Below are 19,163 nucleotides of genomic sequence, written 5' to 3' on the forward strand. Positions count from 1 at the left end.
CTATTGTTAGTGGTCATCCAAGCGGTGTGAGACCTTAGACAGACCAGTAATAATGAAATTGATCAAAAACGGTAAAAAAAGAAAACCCTGCATTACAAAAAACAATTATGTGAGAGTATAGGCTACAACAAAACATCTGGCATACCACCTGGAAACAGTAGGGAATCAAAAAAAAATAAGACAATTAATCATACACTGTTGTTGTAGTTATTAATTAAAGTATTCATAATTATTTTATTTTTTTGATAATTTTTTTCTATCCTATGTATTAGAGAGCTAAACACAAAAAATATCAAGAAATGCAATAAACATCTATTATTTTAATTTTACTCATTTTTGGACTCAATTATAAAATTACAATATACCTGCAAGTTAAATAAAAAAAACAAACAAACACTGAAGGCCTAGATATGAAGATGCAAGCATTATATGGTAAAGTAATTTTTCATTGGCCATCCATTCCTTTAAATTGAGAATAGAGAATTACGATAATAAATGTTGTTGGGCCTTAATATGAGTTTATCAATATCCCATCTGATAGGTACAACTGTGTTTAGTTTAACGTGTGTTGTAAAATGTTCCAGGTGTGTGCAGCATAAAAACTAAATGCAGTTTTCCCAAAATGAGTAATTGCATGTGGAACTTTGAGCATTACCCAATCACGTGAATGGGTCAAAAAATATATGGGACCAGTTTATTAAGGAAGTGATGTATGATGGCACGTTGTCAGTCAGGGCTTTATAGGCTACATAAATAGAAACCAATGCCTGTCATGTCTTACTGTTTGCGATGCCCACCCAACCTTTTCATATAAGATGCAATGATGAGTAGAATAACTGACACCAATAATGAATCTTGGAGCAGAGTGGTAAACTGAATCAAGGGGTTTGAGAGCGGGGGCAGAGGCGTGTCTATAGATGACATCACCATAATTCAGGACATACAGGAAGACAGCCTCAATTAACTGCTTCCTGCTGAAATTAGGAAAATTGGCTTTCTTTCTGTACAAATGTCTTTTTTTTCTTTTTTTCTTTTGCTGTAGCTTGCTGACAAGTGTGTCAGGGTGAAATTTAACACTTATTTATCAACAAAATCCTTAAATTGAAACAAATGTCTCAATTAAGTGAAAAAGAAAATTTAATTTTAATTTTTAACTGTTGCATACAATAGTCAGTACCTGTTTATTCTCAGTTTACGTATGTAAAGTTATGGTTAAGTTATGCAAAATGACAATGTCAGAATTAACTCAGTTTAATCATTATGTACACAATTTTTCGATATATGTCCTTCTAATGTGAGAATATTCCTTTAAAAGTTGAACAGAGGCCCCAGTTCATGAATTGGTGAATGAGCAGCTCCCTCCAGCGGTCACGATGCGTCATTACAACTGGAACCACTAAATGCAAATCAGTAGACAAGTGCAGGATTGTACTTGATATTAGAGCTGAAACAATTTGTCGCCCAGTCTCACAGAACTGTAGTGGAGTATGAAGTGTGGAAATACTCATGTACTGTACAGGTAGCTCAAATTTGAGATGTTTTGCCTGTTATTTTTTATTTTACCACCAATCTGCACTTCACCCTGAACTCCAGTAGAGTGCAGCAGTACGTAATACAGCTCGCAAACTGCCACCAAGCATAGTACGGAAGAAGAAGAATTTGTTTGGGGTTATTGGACGACAATGGAGTAGCCTAGTTCTCTTTTGGTTATTTCTAACTGATAAAGCTGTCTAATTAGCTGTATTTGGCAGACATAAACAGACATGTACCGCTGCATGACAAGGTAAGAGGCGTTACGTCTTTCCCATTCATAAATCCATACATTTATCTGAACTAAATCTCTTGACCTTTGGCAAACATTTCGTATTGTGAACCGTAAGCTAACGATTTATCGAACTTCAAAGATTGCCCACATGTTAATACAAAATATACGATAAATAAATATGTTTAGCTAGTTAGATATGAGCAAAATAAGTCGCGCTGTACAGACACTCCATATTCAGTAGTAGCTAACATATCCTACATGTTTCCAGTTAAGTTCTCAGTAGAAAGTGATGCAGCCATTATGTTCAGTTGCAGTTTAATTAAGTATGTAGGTGAATGTGACCTCAAAGGGACAAAGAGATTCATGTCTCTGGGTGAATTTCAATGTACTGACAGGTATCGCTGAGATGCCAATGCTGTTGATGCCATTCAGCTGCTGCAGTGTCCAAAAATGACCCCCACCACCAGGGATCTCTAAAGGGAGTTATAACTGATCAGCAGTGTGGAGAATATGGTGTTTAATTACTCACTTAATTCAGTAAAGGCTGTTATTTCCTTCCTTTGAAGTAAGCACAGTGGTGGAAAGTGGTTCAGAAGTATTCAGATCCTTCACTTAAGTAAAAGTAAGGAAGTATTATGAGCAAAATATATTTAAAGTAAAGGTACTCAGTGGTCTGGTGAGTGTTATACTGTAATGAGCAATACTATTACTGATACATTCATGTGTAAGAGGCACTTTACTGCTGTAGTTGCAGTGGTGTAGATAATTTTAAGTGCTTTATAACAGTGTATCAATCTGCAAAATGTACCTAAGTAATAAATAGAAGTACTCAGTGTCCATGTCTATGAAGGTTATACTATTAATCTATTAGATTATTATTACTGATACATACATGTAGGGCTGAACAATAAATAGAAATGTTATTGAAATTGCAATATGACCAAGTGCATTATCCAAATTGCAGGAGCTGCAACGTTTTCATAAAAGTAACATTTGTCACAACAGACCACGTTAATACCACATAACAGACCATAAATTAAGCATTGTGGTACTGAAGAGACGCTCCGGCCTATAAGTCATATTCTCCAGACCTCCAGCCAAAAATATCACTTCATCCTCACTTTTATTATTTTTTTCAGCAAAAATTACAATTCCCACTAACCCTACGTACATGTTTAATGAGTTGCTCATGATGGAGATAATAAATCTTAATTTGGGAAGTACAACCTACAATTTTCACTCTGTAATTTAGTGCAGTACATGAAATAACAGAAAAATAGAAATACTCAAGTAAAGTACAAGTACCGTACTTAGAGATTGTACTTAAATGTTGTACTTGAGAGAATTCACTTAGGTATCTTTCACCACGGAATAAGCACATATGTTTTTGTTCATATTTTGTATCCATACAATGAATTAATGAAATTAGTTTGCCATTCTTACACTATGCCCAGCTTACATGGCCTCTATATGGTGATGTGAAAAGGTTTATTATGCACAGAGACTGTCCTAGAGCTACTGTGCCTGAATAACAACTGAAGACCCACCTGACACACCTCTCTCTCTCTCTCTCTCTCTCTCTCTCTCTCTCTAAAAGGAGTGTGTGTAGTGGAGGAAGAGTATGTCCCGCCCTGGTGCCTCCCTACACCCAGTCACCATCATGGATGTTGAGAAACACAGCAGAAGAGAGACATCACAGGTAACTCCTGGACCATAAACCAAATGATAATCTACTTACAGTCGATGATATGCTGTGGCTTTCTGTAGGGGATTGAAACAATTATGTGATACACAAGTAACATTTACAGCGGCAGGAAAAAGCAAGTGAAGCCTTTGGCATTACCCACATCTTAAAAAATGGTCAGATCTTCATCCAAGTTACAATTATGAACAAACATCTATTTATTTTAACTAAGAATACAGAAATCACTGTATTTTTCTTGTCCAAATTGAAAACATCATTCAAACATTCACACTGTAGCCTGGAAAAAGTATTTGAACCCCACGGCCAATAACATCTGGAGGCCAATCAGTGAAAGGATTGGAGGTGTGTGTTTGTGTTACTTTGACTTATAAAAATTGTAGAAGCTTGTAGAATCAAGAATTGTTGCATAAAGAATTGCATAAAGCTGAAAGCCATTTCAAAGAGTTGAGGTATTCACAGTCAAGGAAACTGTCTCAAACTCACAAACTCTGAGTTTTGTTTTCTGTATCATGTTGTGAACACGCTTTTCATGTGTGAATCTTGTGTGACAGGTTGACTGAGCAGCGTTGGCAGTGCTCAGTCCGCTGTATGAGCTCTGCAGCCGAGAAGAGGAGATCTCTGCGCAGCGCCTTCCCAGTCCTGGAGCAGCCCCTCCAGCCCATCCACCAACATGTGTATGAAGCTAACCTCCGAAATAGCTACGCCTGCCATAAGAAGTAGGTTCTGCCCCCCCCCCCCCCCCCCCCCCCATCCCCCACTGTGTAATTTATTATGTAAATTCATGCCTTTCATTATGTCTGTCTTTCTCTGTAAGGTTCATAGATTTCAGTGAGAAGGTGAGGAAAGGTGGAGGGGAGAGCGGCATCGCCAGACACACAAAGAGAAACAGGAAGTTGCTGGTCAGGGATCGTCTGCGTCTCCTGCTGGATGATGAGGACTTCCTGGAGCTGTCACCATTCGCAGGTCTGGGTCTACCGTACGGGGACATCCCTTCAGCTGGCTGCCTGACTGGTGAGAACCCACTAACTGCAGTCCATTACAGCCTGTTTAATCTGACTCCGGTCAACTGCCTCCAATTTGCTCACTTTACTCTATGTACTTCTTGTATTTCAAACAGTAATTTATTTCCCACCTTATGACGATCTAAGTGAAACACACATGGCTTACGACCCCTTGCACTATATGTGTTTGTGTGTGTGTCCAATACCAGGCATCGGCAGGATCAGTGGTCTGTGGTGCGTGTTCATTGCCAACGATGCGACAGTGAAAGGCGGCACAGCGTATCCAATCACAGTGAAGAAGCAACTACGAGCTCAAGATGTGGCGATTCAAAACCGCCTGCCTTGTGTTTACCTGGTCGACTCTGGAGGAGCTTTCCTACCACTGCAGGTGAAACCCACACACCCTCATGTTTTCAGGAAATGAATGTTAGTTGAATCATTTTCACTGCTGTTTTAATTTGTGATTCCCTGCTTGTGTATAAACATCCAGTCAGAGATCTTCCCGGATAAGAACCAGGGAGGAAGGACGTTCTATAACGAAGCCATCATGTCTGCCATGAAGATCCCACAGGTAAAGAATTAGAAGAAGCCCAGGCATGGTTCAACTACTATTCCTTGGCCATTAGATTAGGTACAGTGCAAATAATAATATCAACTAACAATATATACACAACTGATTCAGCATACAGTATATACAATATATTCAAAGGAAGTGTAATGTGTGCAATGTTTCTAGTTCATTTGTTCTCAGGATTGTCAGGTTTAAGGTTCCTTCTGTTGTGCATTTAGCAGTATCAGATGTCCTAATTATCTGAGTTTTAAATACAAATGTAAAAGTAAATTAATGTATGATTGGCGCAAAGTCTATGAAGAACAGAAAAGAGACATTAGAATTTGATAAAATGGCATCTCTTGTTATTTTAAAATCACTCTCTTTCAAATTTCAATGACTACATAAAAACAATTCATGATTCCAAAGGTGTCAGTGGTGTGCGGGTCATGCACGGCGGGTGGAGCTTACATCCCCACCATGGCCGAAGAGGCAGTGATGGTGCACCGGATAGGGACGATATTCCTGGGAGGACCGCCACTTGTCAAGGCCGCCACAGGAGAAGAGGTGACACCAGAGGACCTAGGAGGAGCCAGGCTTCATGCTGAGTAGGTCCATAAATCAAACTTACCCCCATGAGAGGCAGATAAGTCTTGCTAAAGGATGTCAAAATGAGACCATTGTCTTTGGAGGTCAAAATAAGTTGAATATGAATAAAGTTACATCATCAAGTTGATTTATCTACCGGTTTCAGAGTGAGTGGTTGCGTGGATCATTTTGCCTGGGAAGAAGAGGAGGCGTACAGTTACACCAGAAACATCATTTCCACCCTCAATTTCCAACTGCCAGAGGAAGAGGAGGATGAGGAGAGGATGAGGAAAAGGAAAGCAGAAGAGGAGCCACTGTACAGTTCAGAGGAGCTTCTCGGTCTCGCTCCACAGAGTTATAATTACAGTCTGGATGTTAAAATGGTACAAAAACGCACAAACACAAAATACACTAAGCTGTTTGCTCTGTAAACTGAGTCGTTAGAATGAGTAGTAAATGCAGCCCTTGTAGAAATGTTAGTTTCATGTCATGGCCGTCACATCACTGTCTCACGATTCAGTTTTAATAACACGGTTGCTTCTGTCTGTCTGTCTGTCCAGGTCATCAGTCGGCTGACGGACGGGAGCCGCTTCCAGGAGTTTAAAGCTCGTTATGGAACCACACTGGTCACTGGTTTTGCAAAGATACACAGGTAAAAGTTACACACACACACACACACACGCACACACACACACGCACACATATATGTGCTTTAGGAAACATTTTCAGCAAACAAAAAACTAACAATCCAAATAGATTGGTGAACATCTGTACTGATATTGCAATAGTGATTTATTTATACTTAAATCATTATGTATTTATTATTACTTTTTTTTAATGTAACGTACTGTGGCCTCTTACATTTACCAAATAGAACACATGGTATGTTGTTTCTTTAGTTTTGTGGTGCAGAAATAAATTTTTTTATTAGTCTTACTGATGTTACAGCTTTTTGTTTTAGAAAATGGATGTAGGACAGAAGTCACTAATAGGCAGACATTGGTCCTGATCTGGACCCAGATGTTTAACCTAGGACCTATGAACCTTACAGTTAAATCCTGACGCTACTCGAGTCAGTCAGTGAGATATACACACACACTGTTGTTTATCCCCCCTCCCTACATACAGTGACCCCTCACCCTCTTGAGATTAGGAGCTACCTAATCAGATCAGCAGACGCCAACAGAGGACCAAAACAAATATCATTCCCCGTCCCTCTGCCAATAACTAACTGCCTTGTTAGACTTGTAATTTGTAGGAACAAACTCATGTGCTTGACTGAAGTGATGTGTTTTTTTTTTTAATGTGTTTTTACTCCTTTATTGATTGTGTCTTATGTTTGTTTCTAATATATGCATCCAGGAAGGCTGGAAAGAAGTATTAATACTGAGTTGATTATCACATTTAAAAACAGTGAATTGAATTGTTGTGAAGTGGCTGAGAAATTAACACTTTTTGCTGTGGGTGTGTTCATGCAGCCATCTCGCAGTTCTGAATAATGCACGATAGTCGGATTACAGTCACAATACACATGCATGTACACACAGTTGAGGCTCAAGCAGAAGCTTCAGGCAGCAGTCGGGACCTCTGACTGTTCACACCATTGATGAGTCACTTTTAAACCATTACAATTGTACTACTACTACGTCCGTCTTCTAACACTAACAGAGCAAGCCACAGCATCATGACTCTAGCTGTTATTATATGCTACATGATCTAAGTACAGTATGTAAGTAGTCTGAGTATAGGTGTATGCATGGTCCTGATCTGGTATATATTGTGTTTTTTCATCTCTTCATGTGCTGCATAGCACCCTGGTGGGAATAGTGGCCAACAACGGCGAGCTGTCATACCAGGCGGCGCTGAAAGGAAGTCATTTTGTCCAGTTGTGTGACCAGAGAGACATCCCACTCCTCTTCCTCCAGAACACGGCACCCACAGCGGCACTAACACTCTCCATAACACAGGTATTCACTGACAGCGAAATACGTTCAAGGCTGTTTAGGTCTGATAATGTAGTGAAATATAGTAAAATAATGGTAAGTCGTAATAAAAATTGTTTTCACATTTCAGATTTATGTTTCCAGCAGTATTTGTCCAAAGGCAGCTTTTAATTTAATTTAATTTAATTTTATTTTATTTTATTTTATTTTATTTTATTTTATTTTATTTTATTTTATTTTATTTTATTTTATTTTATTTTGTATGGGACATCAAAGACATAATAGCTGGAGTAACACCTCCTAAATAGAGGAAAATTATGGGTGATGTAAATAAATTGACAGATATCATGATGAGATTATGAAAAGTGCTTCATAATGTAGCGTATGCAGAAGGCATGCGAGAAAGGCAGCAGTACACTGACAGAAAACAGTTTATTAAGTACAAATACAACATTTCATAATGTCGATTTTATAATAATCATCTGTTCTGTGTGTGCATGTTTTTCTCCTAAGAATATGGATCTGATGTAAAAACATAATATTGGTCAAACTGACTTTTAAAGTAACTGCTAAAGTTTCTGTGTCATCTACTCTGTGTGTGTCTCTCTCCTCTAGGCAGAGATGAACAGTAACCGTTTGAAGGCTCAGGGTTCAATGCTCTCAGCAGTTGCGTGCGCCGCCGTCCCCAAAATTACCGTGGTGATTGGTGGTTGCCACGGTGCCGACAGCTACACCATGGTGAGAGTCTCAGAAAAATCCCTTTTAACAGAAGAGAAGCGAGAGAGACCAGGAACAGCTGTACATACTGTTGATTGTTATAGTGAGAATAATAATAGTTGGGCGACCCGATAACCAATAGTGGTCAGAGTGCATGCCACGTGAGCGCAGATGCTCTGAGCAGCGAGCCCCCGGTTCGATGGCTGGCCGGACCCTGTGCTGCATGTCACTCCCCATCTCTTTGTCCCTCAATTTCCTGTCTCTTCACTGTACTGTCACATACATTTAAATTTAACAGTTTGAATCTTGTTTCTTTCTCTAGTGTGGACGGGCCTTTGACCCCAATTTCCTGTTCCTGTGGCCAAATGCCAGAGTGTCGATGGCGGCCCCAGGTCACGCTGGCTCTCTGCTTCCCCATGACAATGAGCAGGAGGAAGAGCAGAAGAAGAGGGAGCAGGAGGACAAGTTTAATAGGAGATTAAAAGAAGAGAGCTCAGCTTTCTTCTCCTCTGGCAGACTGTGGGACGATGGAGTCATTTTGCCTCAGGACACCAGGAAGGTAAAACAAACACAGCAGTCACATATTTGATTTCAACTGAACCTTTTCTTTTCCTTTTATGTTGTTTTTATATTAATCCGTTTCTGTCTGCAGGTTCTCAGTGACTGCCTGGACATCATCAAACAGCAGCAGTATCAGCTCTCCACAGAAAAACTGCAATCAGCACTTCTACGTATGTAGAGATACCAATGCACACTACAAACAATGTGTCAATCACTTAGATTTAACAATGTTTTTCATTCAGTCTGGCTGCTGTTGCCCATCGGCCACTAAGAGGTGTCGCACCAAGCTCTGGCCTGTATTCTGTATGAATGGAAATTATAGGTGACGATGAGCATTATTGTAAAAATGATAAAAGAGAAATTATAGTTGACCTTGAAGAGAATCTTCACACCTTAAAATTACAGAAATCTGGTTGGAAATGGTTGTACATGCTGAATACCAATGTGTGTGTTTGCACACTACATAGAAATATCTACAGTTGATACAGCGATTACCTCAGTGCCAGTCCTTTAATATCATATTTGGGCAGGTGACTACTGGATCAAACATCCTCCTACAAATATTAATTTGTTTTCTTTAAGTGTCTACTCTATTGGACTGGGAACAGTTTATACCAAATGATGAACACTGTGGTCACTGGTGGTGTGTTACACATTTGCACACAAGACTTGTATTTCCACACAAGTGCCTATGTACACCCCATATGCACTAACGTTTCTACAAAAGTCACCACTCCTAGTTTTCTGGGAACATCAGGAACAACTGAAAGAGTTTTATTTGCAGTTTACTGACAGTTTTTTCTATAACCAGAGTAGATCTCACAGTTTTGTAGGCTACTGAGTTTTTTGAGTCTCGGTTAATTCAGCAAAAGTGCCTCATCAGGTTTTGGCTTTCAGTCTCACCTTCACATCATGTCTTAGGTACATGAAGGTGCACCACACCTCAACCAACAGAAATCCACTCAACACTACAATACGTGTGAAGGGTTCTCAGTATCAGTATTGCTTATTGTTTGATTTATTTTGATAATAGTACTTTAGATGAACGTTGAAAGTTGTCATCTGTGTATTACATTCGGCCTGTTTCAGCCTTAACCTGGTTCAGTTCAGTTTTTTTAACTTATGATGTGACAAAAAATTAAAATCTGCTGTCCAAAATATTACATATGTAAGAAATCATGCTCTGTAATTACAAATGTAAAGTAATCATTGTAATGTAGTTTTTTTTGTACAAAAGAAGATTTAAAAAATATAAATACATTTTTAAATTGCAAAACAAGTGTTTGTTTTTAATTGTGGCTCTTGCTTTAGGGAAGGATGTTTCTGAAGATGTCATTTTAATTATGAAATACAATGTTTTGTGGTTGTTTTTGTAAATTCTTTGACTTGCCCTGCCTTGGTTCATTTATCAGTACACATGCACTGTTTTTCTCCACCAGCTGCAAGATGAAGTGGTCAGCTGTCTTTATTTATTGTCGTCATTACATTACAATCAACAGACACTGCTAGCTCAGAAACAAGTTTGAGCTCAAATAGAAATAACATTAATAACACATGGTTGTATGCTGTTCTTATGTGTGAATGTACCAAGTACTGTATGTCCCCAAAATGTAATCATTTGTAAATCATTTTCATACCACTAATGTTTACTAATGTTTGAATTTGTCTTGGTAAATCATTTTCTGAGGAGTTTAAAGGTCCCATATTTTACACTTTTCCACTGATTTATTTGAAGCTTTGATCCATAAGAACTGAGCACTTTGGTACTTTCACAGTATTAATATAGAACCTAGACCTGCTTTACAATCAAAAAAGAGATGGACATCTCCCATTATACAATATGGGACCTTTAAAATCACCAACAGAGTCATGGTTGGTTTAGATGTAGATCAGAGCCATTTAAGTCATTTTACTCAAGCAGCAGCTTAAGCAGAAAAAAAAACTACTTTTTGGAGTCAATTTCTAATTGAAAGGACTCAAGTACTTTATGATATGTCTTGGTCGGGTGAGGTCGAGTGCCGAGTTCACGGTTTGTACATGCCATGCAAGGTCACAGGGATGATGGTGTTGACCGCCGCCCTGGCCAGCTCAGTCAGTTTCATGGCATCCAGCACCAGCAGGAAGCCTGGTCTCTCTGCGCCCGGCTTCACAACGATACTCAGCAGCACACCTGACAGAGGGGGTTTCAATATGTGTGTTTTTCACCACAGACATCGTCAATGTTAGGTAAAGTCAACTTAAAATTAAGGGAGTTTGATTCAGGTTTAAAGTTGCATTACACAGGTTTCCTATTAGAGCATAGTATGTACTAAAAGTCAGGATATTATGGCCTCTAATGCTTCAGTTTGAATCATCCTTTGTTTAAACTGTCTCGCAAATCCCCAGGGGTTTATGGAAGTAAAATACTATTGTGAATCACTCTAGTGCCCCTTTAAGTTGGAATGTGATCAGGTACAGATTAAGCTGAGGGTTAAATTAACCTACAGGTGAACTAAACTACATTTTAACTCAAGGCCCTTCTTTAAAACAGGGTCTCAAGATTATGTAATAATACAGGCGTAATTCTGAGCAGTGTGAAATTGTGTGAATCTATATGCTAAGACGTGAGAATGTGTGATGCGTCCTACCGTCGTCCTCCTCTGTAGCGCCAGGTGTGGGAACAAACAGCGGCTCTGACGGGTAACACTCTTCCTCCTGCCACACCCAGGTCTCTTTGGTCTGCACGTTCAGCTTGACTATCTACAGAAATTCAACAACAAACAACCAACAGCTGGAATCAACAGCAGCATTTACGCTGTCGCATGTGTGCTGGGGAGCCAGTTAACTTGTCTTTGTCTTCTTCTGTGGATGATAAAAGCGCTCCTACCCTGTCAGGGATGAAGTGGTTGAGTCCCAGGCCGTAGGCGAAGGAATACTTCTTCCCACGACACTTAGAGTAGTTAATCTGTGGAAACTCAAAGGCTGAGAGAGAAGAGAGAGAGAGAGGCATCAATGCAATGAAAAAAGAGAGAAAGACATAGATATAAGAATATAAAGAATCATATACTGGTGATATAGTAAACCGTGTGCCCTTCAGAAAGTATTTAGATCCCTTCGCTTTTTGCACATTTTACTGTGTTGTGGATCTAATTTTAAATGGATAAAATGCCCGTCAATCTATGCTCAATAACTAATAAAGACAAAGTGAAAACATCCATTCGATAATTAGCCATACAGTTGATCCTGTTGGGGGGGGGGGGGGGGGGGGCTGCAGCCAATCCCAGCTGACATTGAGCGAGGGCTGAGTACGCCCTGGACAAGTGGCCAGTCTGTCACAGGGTTGCCTGCAGCCCCGGAGGTTGCAGCTGGGTGTACAGTATGTCTCACCCTGTCTTGGTCCAGAAAGGAGGACCTCAGGTTCGAGCCAGATGGTGCCATCACTGTGAAGAACAGCAGTAGCTGTAGTGTAGGACAGAGATACCAGATTCTTCCCCTGCTCCTCCTGCATACACACAATAAGACATGAATGCACACTCTTGTATGTTATATGGGAGTCTAAAAAAAGTGCAGTTTATTCAAAAAGTTAAAAAAAAATCATCCAGGATAAGCTGATCTGCAACCAAAGAGATGCCTGTGGTTTTCCAACAGAGCCGTCACAATCAGCCGATTGGTACTAAATCACATGGAACTAGTTTGTGAAACTTTAGCCTCAGTCTTTTAGTATTTTATTATTCTGCCCCCAGCAGTTTGAGACCAGAAAAATATTGACTGGCATCTTTTATTTTTTTACTCTTACTCTACTTAATAGTTCCTACAGATAATGCTCTTGTTAGAGCATTATCTGTAGGAACTATTAATACAGCCGTTTTATGTTTGTTAATTTGTCATTTAGATGACGAGTGATAGAAAACAAAGAATAAGCCCTAAAATTATTTATTAAGGACTTGAAGTTACTGACATTTATATCAATTCATGTGAGCTGGACCCATGTATGCATTACTGAGCAGGCCGAGGGGCCAGAGCCTCTATATGAAGAGACTTGATATGTGAAACTTGATGTGTGTGTGTGTGTGTGTGTGTGTGCGTGTGCGCGTGTGTGTACTCACTCTGTGTATATCCAGCGGCAGTACGTATCGTCTGACCTCGGGTTGAGGAGCTCTCATCGCTGCTTTCTTCACCTCCTCCCACTCCTCCCTCAGGTTGGCCAGGTACAGGTAGTTATACACAAAGTCATGACTGCAGTGAGAGAGAGAGAGATCGGGATGATTAAACACACACACACACACACACACACACACACACAAAGGGTCATACTCGCCCTTTCCACGTGCAGAGGTCGACAACAATGAATCCCTCGTCCTCGTAGGCGTTGATGTGGTGGAAGAGGTTGAAGGCTGATGTTCTGAACTTGTGGCTGCTCATATAACCTGCGGGGTCTTTAGTGGCCAGGTGGAACCATGTCTACAAACACAGACACATACACGGCACATGAAACAGAAATGTAAAGGCAGTCATATGTAATCAGTCAGACACATACATAAGTGTAGTTTTATGTTTCTTCCTTTGTCTTTGTGGTCACTATGTGTCTCTTTGTGCTGATCTGGTCTCACTTTGTGGTTTTTCTTTTGTTTCTTTTTGACCCCCGCACCACCGCTGTGACCCCGCCCCCCTGCCTACCCCCATGCTGTCGTTGGATTCAAAGCAGTCCATGTATGTGGCTCCTGTGATGCTCCAAGCCGACAGGAACTTGAGCAGGTTGATCTTCACCGGCTGCTCCACAAACACAAAGTAGTTGTCTGTCATACCGAAACTACAGACAGACAAGCAGGCATAGAGACAGAAACATAATCATAAACATAGAAAAAGAAACCGTTTATATTGATGTAAAGCGTCACAGCTGGTTTGGTGTATTCGTGAGATAACTCAGTACCTGTGCATGTAGGAGGGCTTTAACCGCTCACTGCTGGGCAGCTGAGCCACGACCTGTGATTTCTCTAAGGGATCTGAGTCGTCTGGAAGCACATGGAGATACACAGAGTCACAAACCCTTGTGTGGGTCAGGCAAGTATTTCAAATCTAAAACAATCTCATGTGAAGTCCATTTAGTCTCTGTTCTGGAGCTTTTGATGGTATCACACAATCTTCATCAGCAGACTGGTCTTTATGTCTCTTATTACCCTTTTCCTTTTCATCTATTCACCTATCAATTTTTTCTTTCCATTTTCATTTTCTTTTCTTTCTCTTCTTCCTTTCTCTATCGTCTCTTCTTTTTTTATCTATTAATTTTTCTTTTCTTCTGTGCTTCTTTCTCTGAATTTTTATTTTTCCCTTCTTTATACACACAGCACTCTGTTTTTCCTCCTCTTTGTCTCTATATTTCTCCTTCTCTTTTTATTTTATTTTTCATCTGTTTTTTTCTTTCTGTTTCCCTTTTTTTGTGTCTTTTTTTCTCCATCCATCCATTAGGACTTCTGTAACTTTGTGATGTCACAACAAAGCAGTCACCACTATCCCACCATGCCCCGAGCCCCACCCACCTGGACCCACCATCCAACCTTGCAGGATTTGGTTCTCTGAGTGTTCACCTGAAATCTGCTATACTTTTATTAGATTGCTCAGAGAGCATTCAGCCAATCAGAAGAGAGGCTCAGAGCCTCCTCTCTTCTGATTGGCTCACCGACCTGTTGTTGGAGCTTGAGAGAGAAGCCTGAGAGAGGAGATGTAAAACTACACTGAGATGGTTTTTGGTTCTTCTGATGGATCAAACCTTCAATTGAAACACGTTAAATATCACTCTCTGACATTCAGTCAGTCACAGTGTGACGTCTGAGCCAAACTCACCTTTCTGAGCGGGTGGGATCTTGACAATGTTATAAGCCAGACTCATGTTCTTGCCAAAACAGTTACCGATGTTATAGACGGTACCATCTGTGTCAGTGTGGGGGTGGGCAGTCACCCCATTCACTGAGAGGTACTTGCACAGGTCCACCTGGTGTCAACACACAAAGACAAGACAGAGAATGACTGGAAGAAAGAATCAGTCTGGTGGAGAGCCTCACTCATAATGTATCGATGATGTATAAACCATCTTTAAATGGCATCATCATTTGTTATTATAAAGATAAAGACATAAATATTACTGAAAGCAAGGTATGTTTTAGTGGTCTCATATATATTATATATGAACTGAAATATTAATATGTAATATGAGTTAAAATGTTGCATGTAACACATTTGTTTGCCAATTTTATTTATAATTTTCACCATTTATAATTTTTTTTTTTTTAAATTAAAGAAACCCACCCATCCATTTAATACAACCTCAGTGAAGCAAGACCTCAACAAGAAGATTAAGGAAGGAAAAACAAACCAAGTAAACCAGTCAGCTCTCACCTTCGATAACGTCTCCAGCGAATCAGGATCAACCTTGGTGATGTAATTGGTCTCTGTGACGGCGTAGAAGTCCTCACCGATTGGATAGATGTTGACTAAACAGTTATCAGTCACTTCGATGCCTTTGAAGTAAGTGAAGAATCTAAGTGCAAGGAAAACAATTTACTATGAGCAAAGCGGAGTAATAATAACACCACAGTATAATAATACTGTAATAACATCATCATTTCTACTATTCACAGAAAAAATTGTTTATTATTGATTCACACATTAATACAGTAATAACAACCTAATAATATAATTCACTATTTTTCATTTGCAACTTTTACTTTTACTTAAGTAACATTTTCAATGCAGGACCTTTTCTTGTAATGGAGTATTTCTGCAGTAGTATTTGTATTTTTACAGTAGTATTTGTATTTCTACAGTAGTATTTGTATTTTTAAAGAGATAATCTACCACTGTAAAAAATACTCCACCACTTCATCCACCACTGTTGGAGTATCTACCAGTTAAATATGAAGCCAGAGCTAAGAGATAGTTAGCTTAGCTTAGCATAAAGACTGGAAGCAGAGGGCACCATTTAGCCTGACTCTGTCCAAAGGTTTAAAAAATCTGCCTACCAGCACCTCAACAGCTCATTAATTAACACATTACATCTTATTTGTTTAATTTTTACAAAAACCAAACATATGAAAACTACAATTTGTGGATTTAGGGGCACAACTGCATCCAGCCAAGAAATACCCACCTACCCTGAACTCCATTGTTTCCATGATTATACATTAAGCATAGCACCTACAGTATATGATGAATGAAAAACTCAGCTGGAAACTTCCTGTTTGGTCATATGGAGTCAAGGGGCGGGGGGGGGGGGAGTTACCTGGAGAAGATGTTTTTGCAGGGGTCTGGGTAGGCTGCTGTGCCAAACTCGGAGATGACCACTCTGTTTTCAGTCATAGCACGAACATATGCGTCCGTCCTGATGAACCTGAGCTCAAAGATCACACACAGACAACCATTAGGCCACATAAAAATCTTTTATATTCATTTCATTGTAAAGATGGGGAATTTGTGAAGCACAACACTGATTCTGCTCAGTAAAAAAAGACTTCTTGGCTCCAAGAGGAGTTCAAACAAGGACTTCTGTGGTCAGACTTTTTGTTTTGGTATTCTCTCTCCAGTTTGGACGAATTAGCTGTCAGCAATTTTCCTCGGCTCCACAGAACCGCATACCTCTCTGCACTAACAAAAATCAGATGTCCTAAAAAAAAAAAAAAAAAATCAAAAAAACCTGCGTGTGTGTTTGGATCTGCATCAAAATAATAAACGTGATAAACAAGGGGTATGTCTGACTGTTTCTTTTGTCAAGTGAAGAGAAAATGCTGAAAATATTCACAAATGTGCTATATTAGGGAAAGTGGGGGCAAGTGAGTTATTTTTTCTGTTTGTTTTTTGTAATAGTCATTTTGGCCACAAGAGGCTGAAGTACCCCCCCCGTCTGTCTGCTAGGTCTGCTGGGTTAAACATAGGACTTTCACCCTGGGGTTTGAATCCTGATATATTTATTGACTTTGACTTGCCTCTCAGGGCTTCCGTACCTCATGACAATGTTAACAAATCCCTTAAAAATTCCTGGGCCCACACCTTGATCAGGATTATAAAAAGCTTAATGTTAAAAGCTACTTCACAAGTAAACTTAATTCGTGGAGAACTTTTCAAAACAGCAGTTTAAGTGCTTCACAGAACGTGACAAAAGAAAAGGAGAGATAACGACTGGGAAATGTAAAGTTATCACCTCAGGACAGCACCAATGAAACAAGCATTTTTAAAGATTTTGTAAGGTAATAAGTAGGATTCTTACTTCCTGTAGTAAGTCACCTGCCCGTTCTTCAGGTCAAACTTGTGCATCATAGCCTGTCCGTCAAACAGGTGGTAGAAAGGTTCATCCCCCACCTCGAAAAGACCTGGACCCATCCTGAGGAGACTGCCGCCCAGCCATGATGGTAAAACACCTGCACACACACACACACACAGCGATTAATGGCTCAAACAAAACAGTCCGTTTTCTGATCCAAACAGCAAATGGGCAGCAGACAGACATCAAAATTGATCATCATTTGCATTTTATTTTAGTACTAGAATATATTTGGTAATAAGATTAACACATCATAATAATGCCAAATTTTTCAAATTGAATTTAAAGCACCAAATATATTCACCATAAATGTAAATCATGCAAGCAAGTTCTAAAAACTTGTTTTATGAAAAATAAAAGCTCAACATCAAGCTATGAAGACCTGGTGCTGATTCTGCTGAATACAAGACTAGAAAAACCTTTATTTGGGGGTGTGTCATACCGGGAAGGAGACAAGAACATAGTGTTCCACTACTTGTGCAGGAATTGCAGTTGTAATATGTAACTTTTCCCCATTAAAATATCTAAAAATGACTATACCTATGTTGTATATTTTTTGAGTTGTGTACTTACATAATCTCAAATATTTACAGCAATTCTCAAATCTATAGAGAAAATAGTGATTTTTTTTTTTTTTTGCATCAGCGTTGTAGTGGCCGGCCAGAAGCTCAAAATTGACTTTTTAATCCAGTTTCAAGCCACATTTTGCTGCATTTGTTGTGGAGAGGAGGGCACCTCTGTTGATAGTTCAGCTGCTGGTAAAAACCTCCTGAACATCTGGATCACAGGTTGTCAAAGCAACAAAGGTAAGCAGTCTCTGCTTTATTTGTTGTTTCTTGTCACTGAGTCTGTTTGTTTGGGAGAGGAGGAGACCTCTGTGGATAATTTGGCTGCTGGTAAAAAACCTCCCAGGCTTTTTCATGACATCACCCAACACCGCCTGTTATTATTGTTTGTTGTTATTGCTTTGATTGAGAGACCCCTAGCAGCAAAATTGTTACAAACTGTGTGTTTACAGTTGAGCAAAACAGACATGTGATGTGTTGAGACAAAAGAAGAATTAGAGAGTGTGAACAAAGAAATAGGAGCATAAAATAAAATAAAAAAATAAGGCAACATAAAAACAAACACAAATATATACATAATTATTCGTAAGTATTTTATTGTTTGTTCCTGTTGGCTCTCGGTTGCTCTTTCCTACCAGTGATCTCTGCAGGTATCGGTTCACTCAGCTCCTCCACTGTCTCAAAGATCTTCCTGTAGCCTGCAGCAGGATGCTCCACACTGAAAAGGGAAATAAAAAAAAAAAACTGAATTAAAAGAACAATTCTGCAACAAAATTGAGTCAGAGAACTGGTTTTAAAACCTGCCTGTCTACCTACCAGGGTAAACGGCCAAACACTGCTCTAGATGATCATTGCAAACCAATGGGAGTTTTGCATCCAGTCAAAGGCTTATTTTGACTTTAGCCTTGAAAAACTACACCAGTGAAAACACCACAGCTGGTTTGCATCTCCTTAACGTTGGACAGAATACACTTGAAACTCTTTCCAAGTTATTTTACCAAAATTCTTTTTCCAGAGCAAAGCAGTTTCTCACTACTGCATCACTAGCCTTTCCTGCAATTTCATGTTGTAACTCAGTTTTTCCATTTGAAGTGGAAAAAAAGTACAGAGCTGACTCATTAAAACTTTGCGTCTTAGAGTAAAACAACAAGCGTCACTGAATGGCATCTGCAAGCTGCTTCCTCTTATTTCATTCCTGGGAACCAATAAATTAAAGCAGTGAAAGGTCGGTTCAAAAATAAGTTTCGATCCTAAAACATGCAAGAAACTTTTTGAGAAGACGGAGTGTTTTACTCACCGGCTGGCCATGCTGTTTACACTCTCTGTACTCACAAGCTGCTTGCAAGAGACTCCAGCTTGCATTTAAACCACACAAACATTTCCTGTGGTGAGAGATGGAAACCGAACCCACCCCCATTCTCTCTTTCTCCTCCCCTTTTCCATCCTTCCTCCCCACTCCCTCTCCCTCTGTCCACTC

At 39.6% G+C, this 19,163-nt stretch overlaps 2 protein-coding genes across 2 annotated transcripts; one reads left to right on the top strand and one right to left on the bottom strand.

Moving 5' to 3' along the window:
- The first annotated feature begins 1,646 nt into the window (after nt 1-1,646).
- On the top strand, nt 1,647-10,110 carry si:ch211-198n5.11 (methylcrotonoyl-coenzyme A carboxylase 2). Its single transcript, XM_056379195.1, has 13 exons — nt 1,647-1,783; nt 3,363-3,464; nt 4,022-4,186; nt 4,285-4,481; nt 4,681-4,859; nt 4,962-5,042; nt 5,451-5,629; nt 5,776-5,992; nt 6,170-6,261; nt 7,420-7,576; nt 8,168-8,290; nt 8,592-8,828; nt 8,922-10,110. The coding sequence occupies exons 1-13, from the start codon at nt 1,764-1,766 to the stop codon at nt 9,006-9,008; spliced, it is 1,836 nt and encodes a 611-aa protein (XP_056235170.1). The 5' UTR covers nt 1,647-1,763; the 3' UTR covers nt 9,009-10,110.
- Nucleotides 10,111-10,277: 167 nt separating this feature from the next.
- LOC130171268 (retinal Mueller cells isomerohydrolase-like) lies at nt 10,278-19,087 on the bottom strand. Its single transcript, XM_056379196.1, has 14 exons — nt 18,984-19,087; nt 18,322-18,404; nt 17,067-17,217; nt 16,086-16,193; nt 15,203-15,344; nt 14,651-14,798; nt 13,740-13,821; nt 13,487-13,619; nt 13,128-13,270; nt 12,916-13,045; nt 12,197-12,311; nt 11,697-11,791; nt 11,458-11,569; nt 10,278-11,000 (listed from the first exon to the last, which is right to left on the bottom strand). The coding sequence occupies exons 1-14, from the start codon at nt 19,046-19,048 to the stop codon at nt 10,855-10,857; spliced, it is 1,653 nt and encodes a 550-aa protein (XP_056235171.1). The 5' UTR covers nt 19,049-19,087; the 3' UTR covers nt 10,278-10,854.
- Nucleotides 19,088-19,163: the final 76 nt, after the last annotated feature.

The sequence above is a fragment of the Seriola aureovittata genome, chromosome 6, assembly GCF_021018895.1.
Source record: "Seriola aureovittata isolate HTS-2021-v1 ecotype China chromosome 6, ASM2101889v1, whole genome shotgun sequence".
Lineage (NCBI taxonomy): Eukaryota > Metazoa > Chordata > Actinopteri > Carangiformes > Carangidae > Seriola > Seriola aureovittata.

What these genes read in the sequence shown, in the direction of transcription:
- si:ch211-198n5.11 (XM_056379195.1), top strand. Translation starts at nt 1,764, where the DNA reads ATGTACCGCTGCATGACAAG. An exon ending in CTGCCATGAAGATCCCACAG is followed by an intron (nt 5,043 to 5,450) that starts GTAAAGAATTAG and finishes ATGATTCCAAAG; the next exon opens with GTGTCAGTGGTGTGCGGGTC. An exon ending in TGCCTCAGGACACCAGGAAG is followed by an intron (nt 8,829 to 8,921) that starts GTAAAACAAACA and finishes TTCTGTCTGCAG; the next exon opens with GTTCTCAGTGACTGCCTGGA.
- LOC130171268 (XM_056379196.1), bottom strand. Translation starts at nt 19,048, where the DNA reads ATGCAAGCTGGAGTCTCTTGCAAGCAGCTTGTGAGTACAGAGAGTGTA. An exon ending in CAGGTGACTTACTACAGGAA is followed by an intron (nt 16,194 to 17,066) that starts GTAAGAATCCTA and finishes CTTTGAGCTCAG; the next exon opens with GTTCATCAGGACGGACGCAT. An exon ending in AATCCAACGACAGCATGGGG is followed by an intron (nt 13,271 to 13,486) that starts GTAGGCAGGGGG and finishes CTGTGTTTGTAG; the next exon opens with ACATGGTTCCACCTGGCCAC.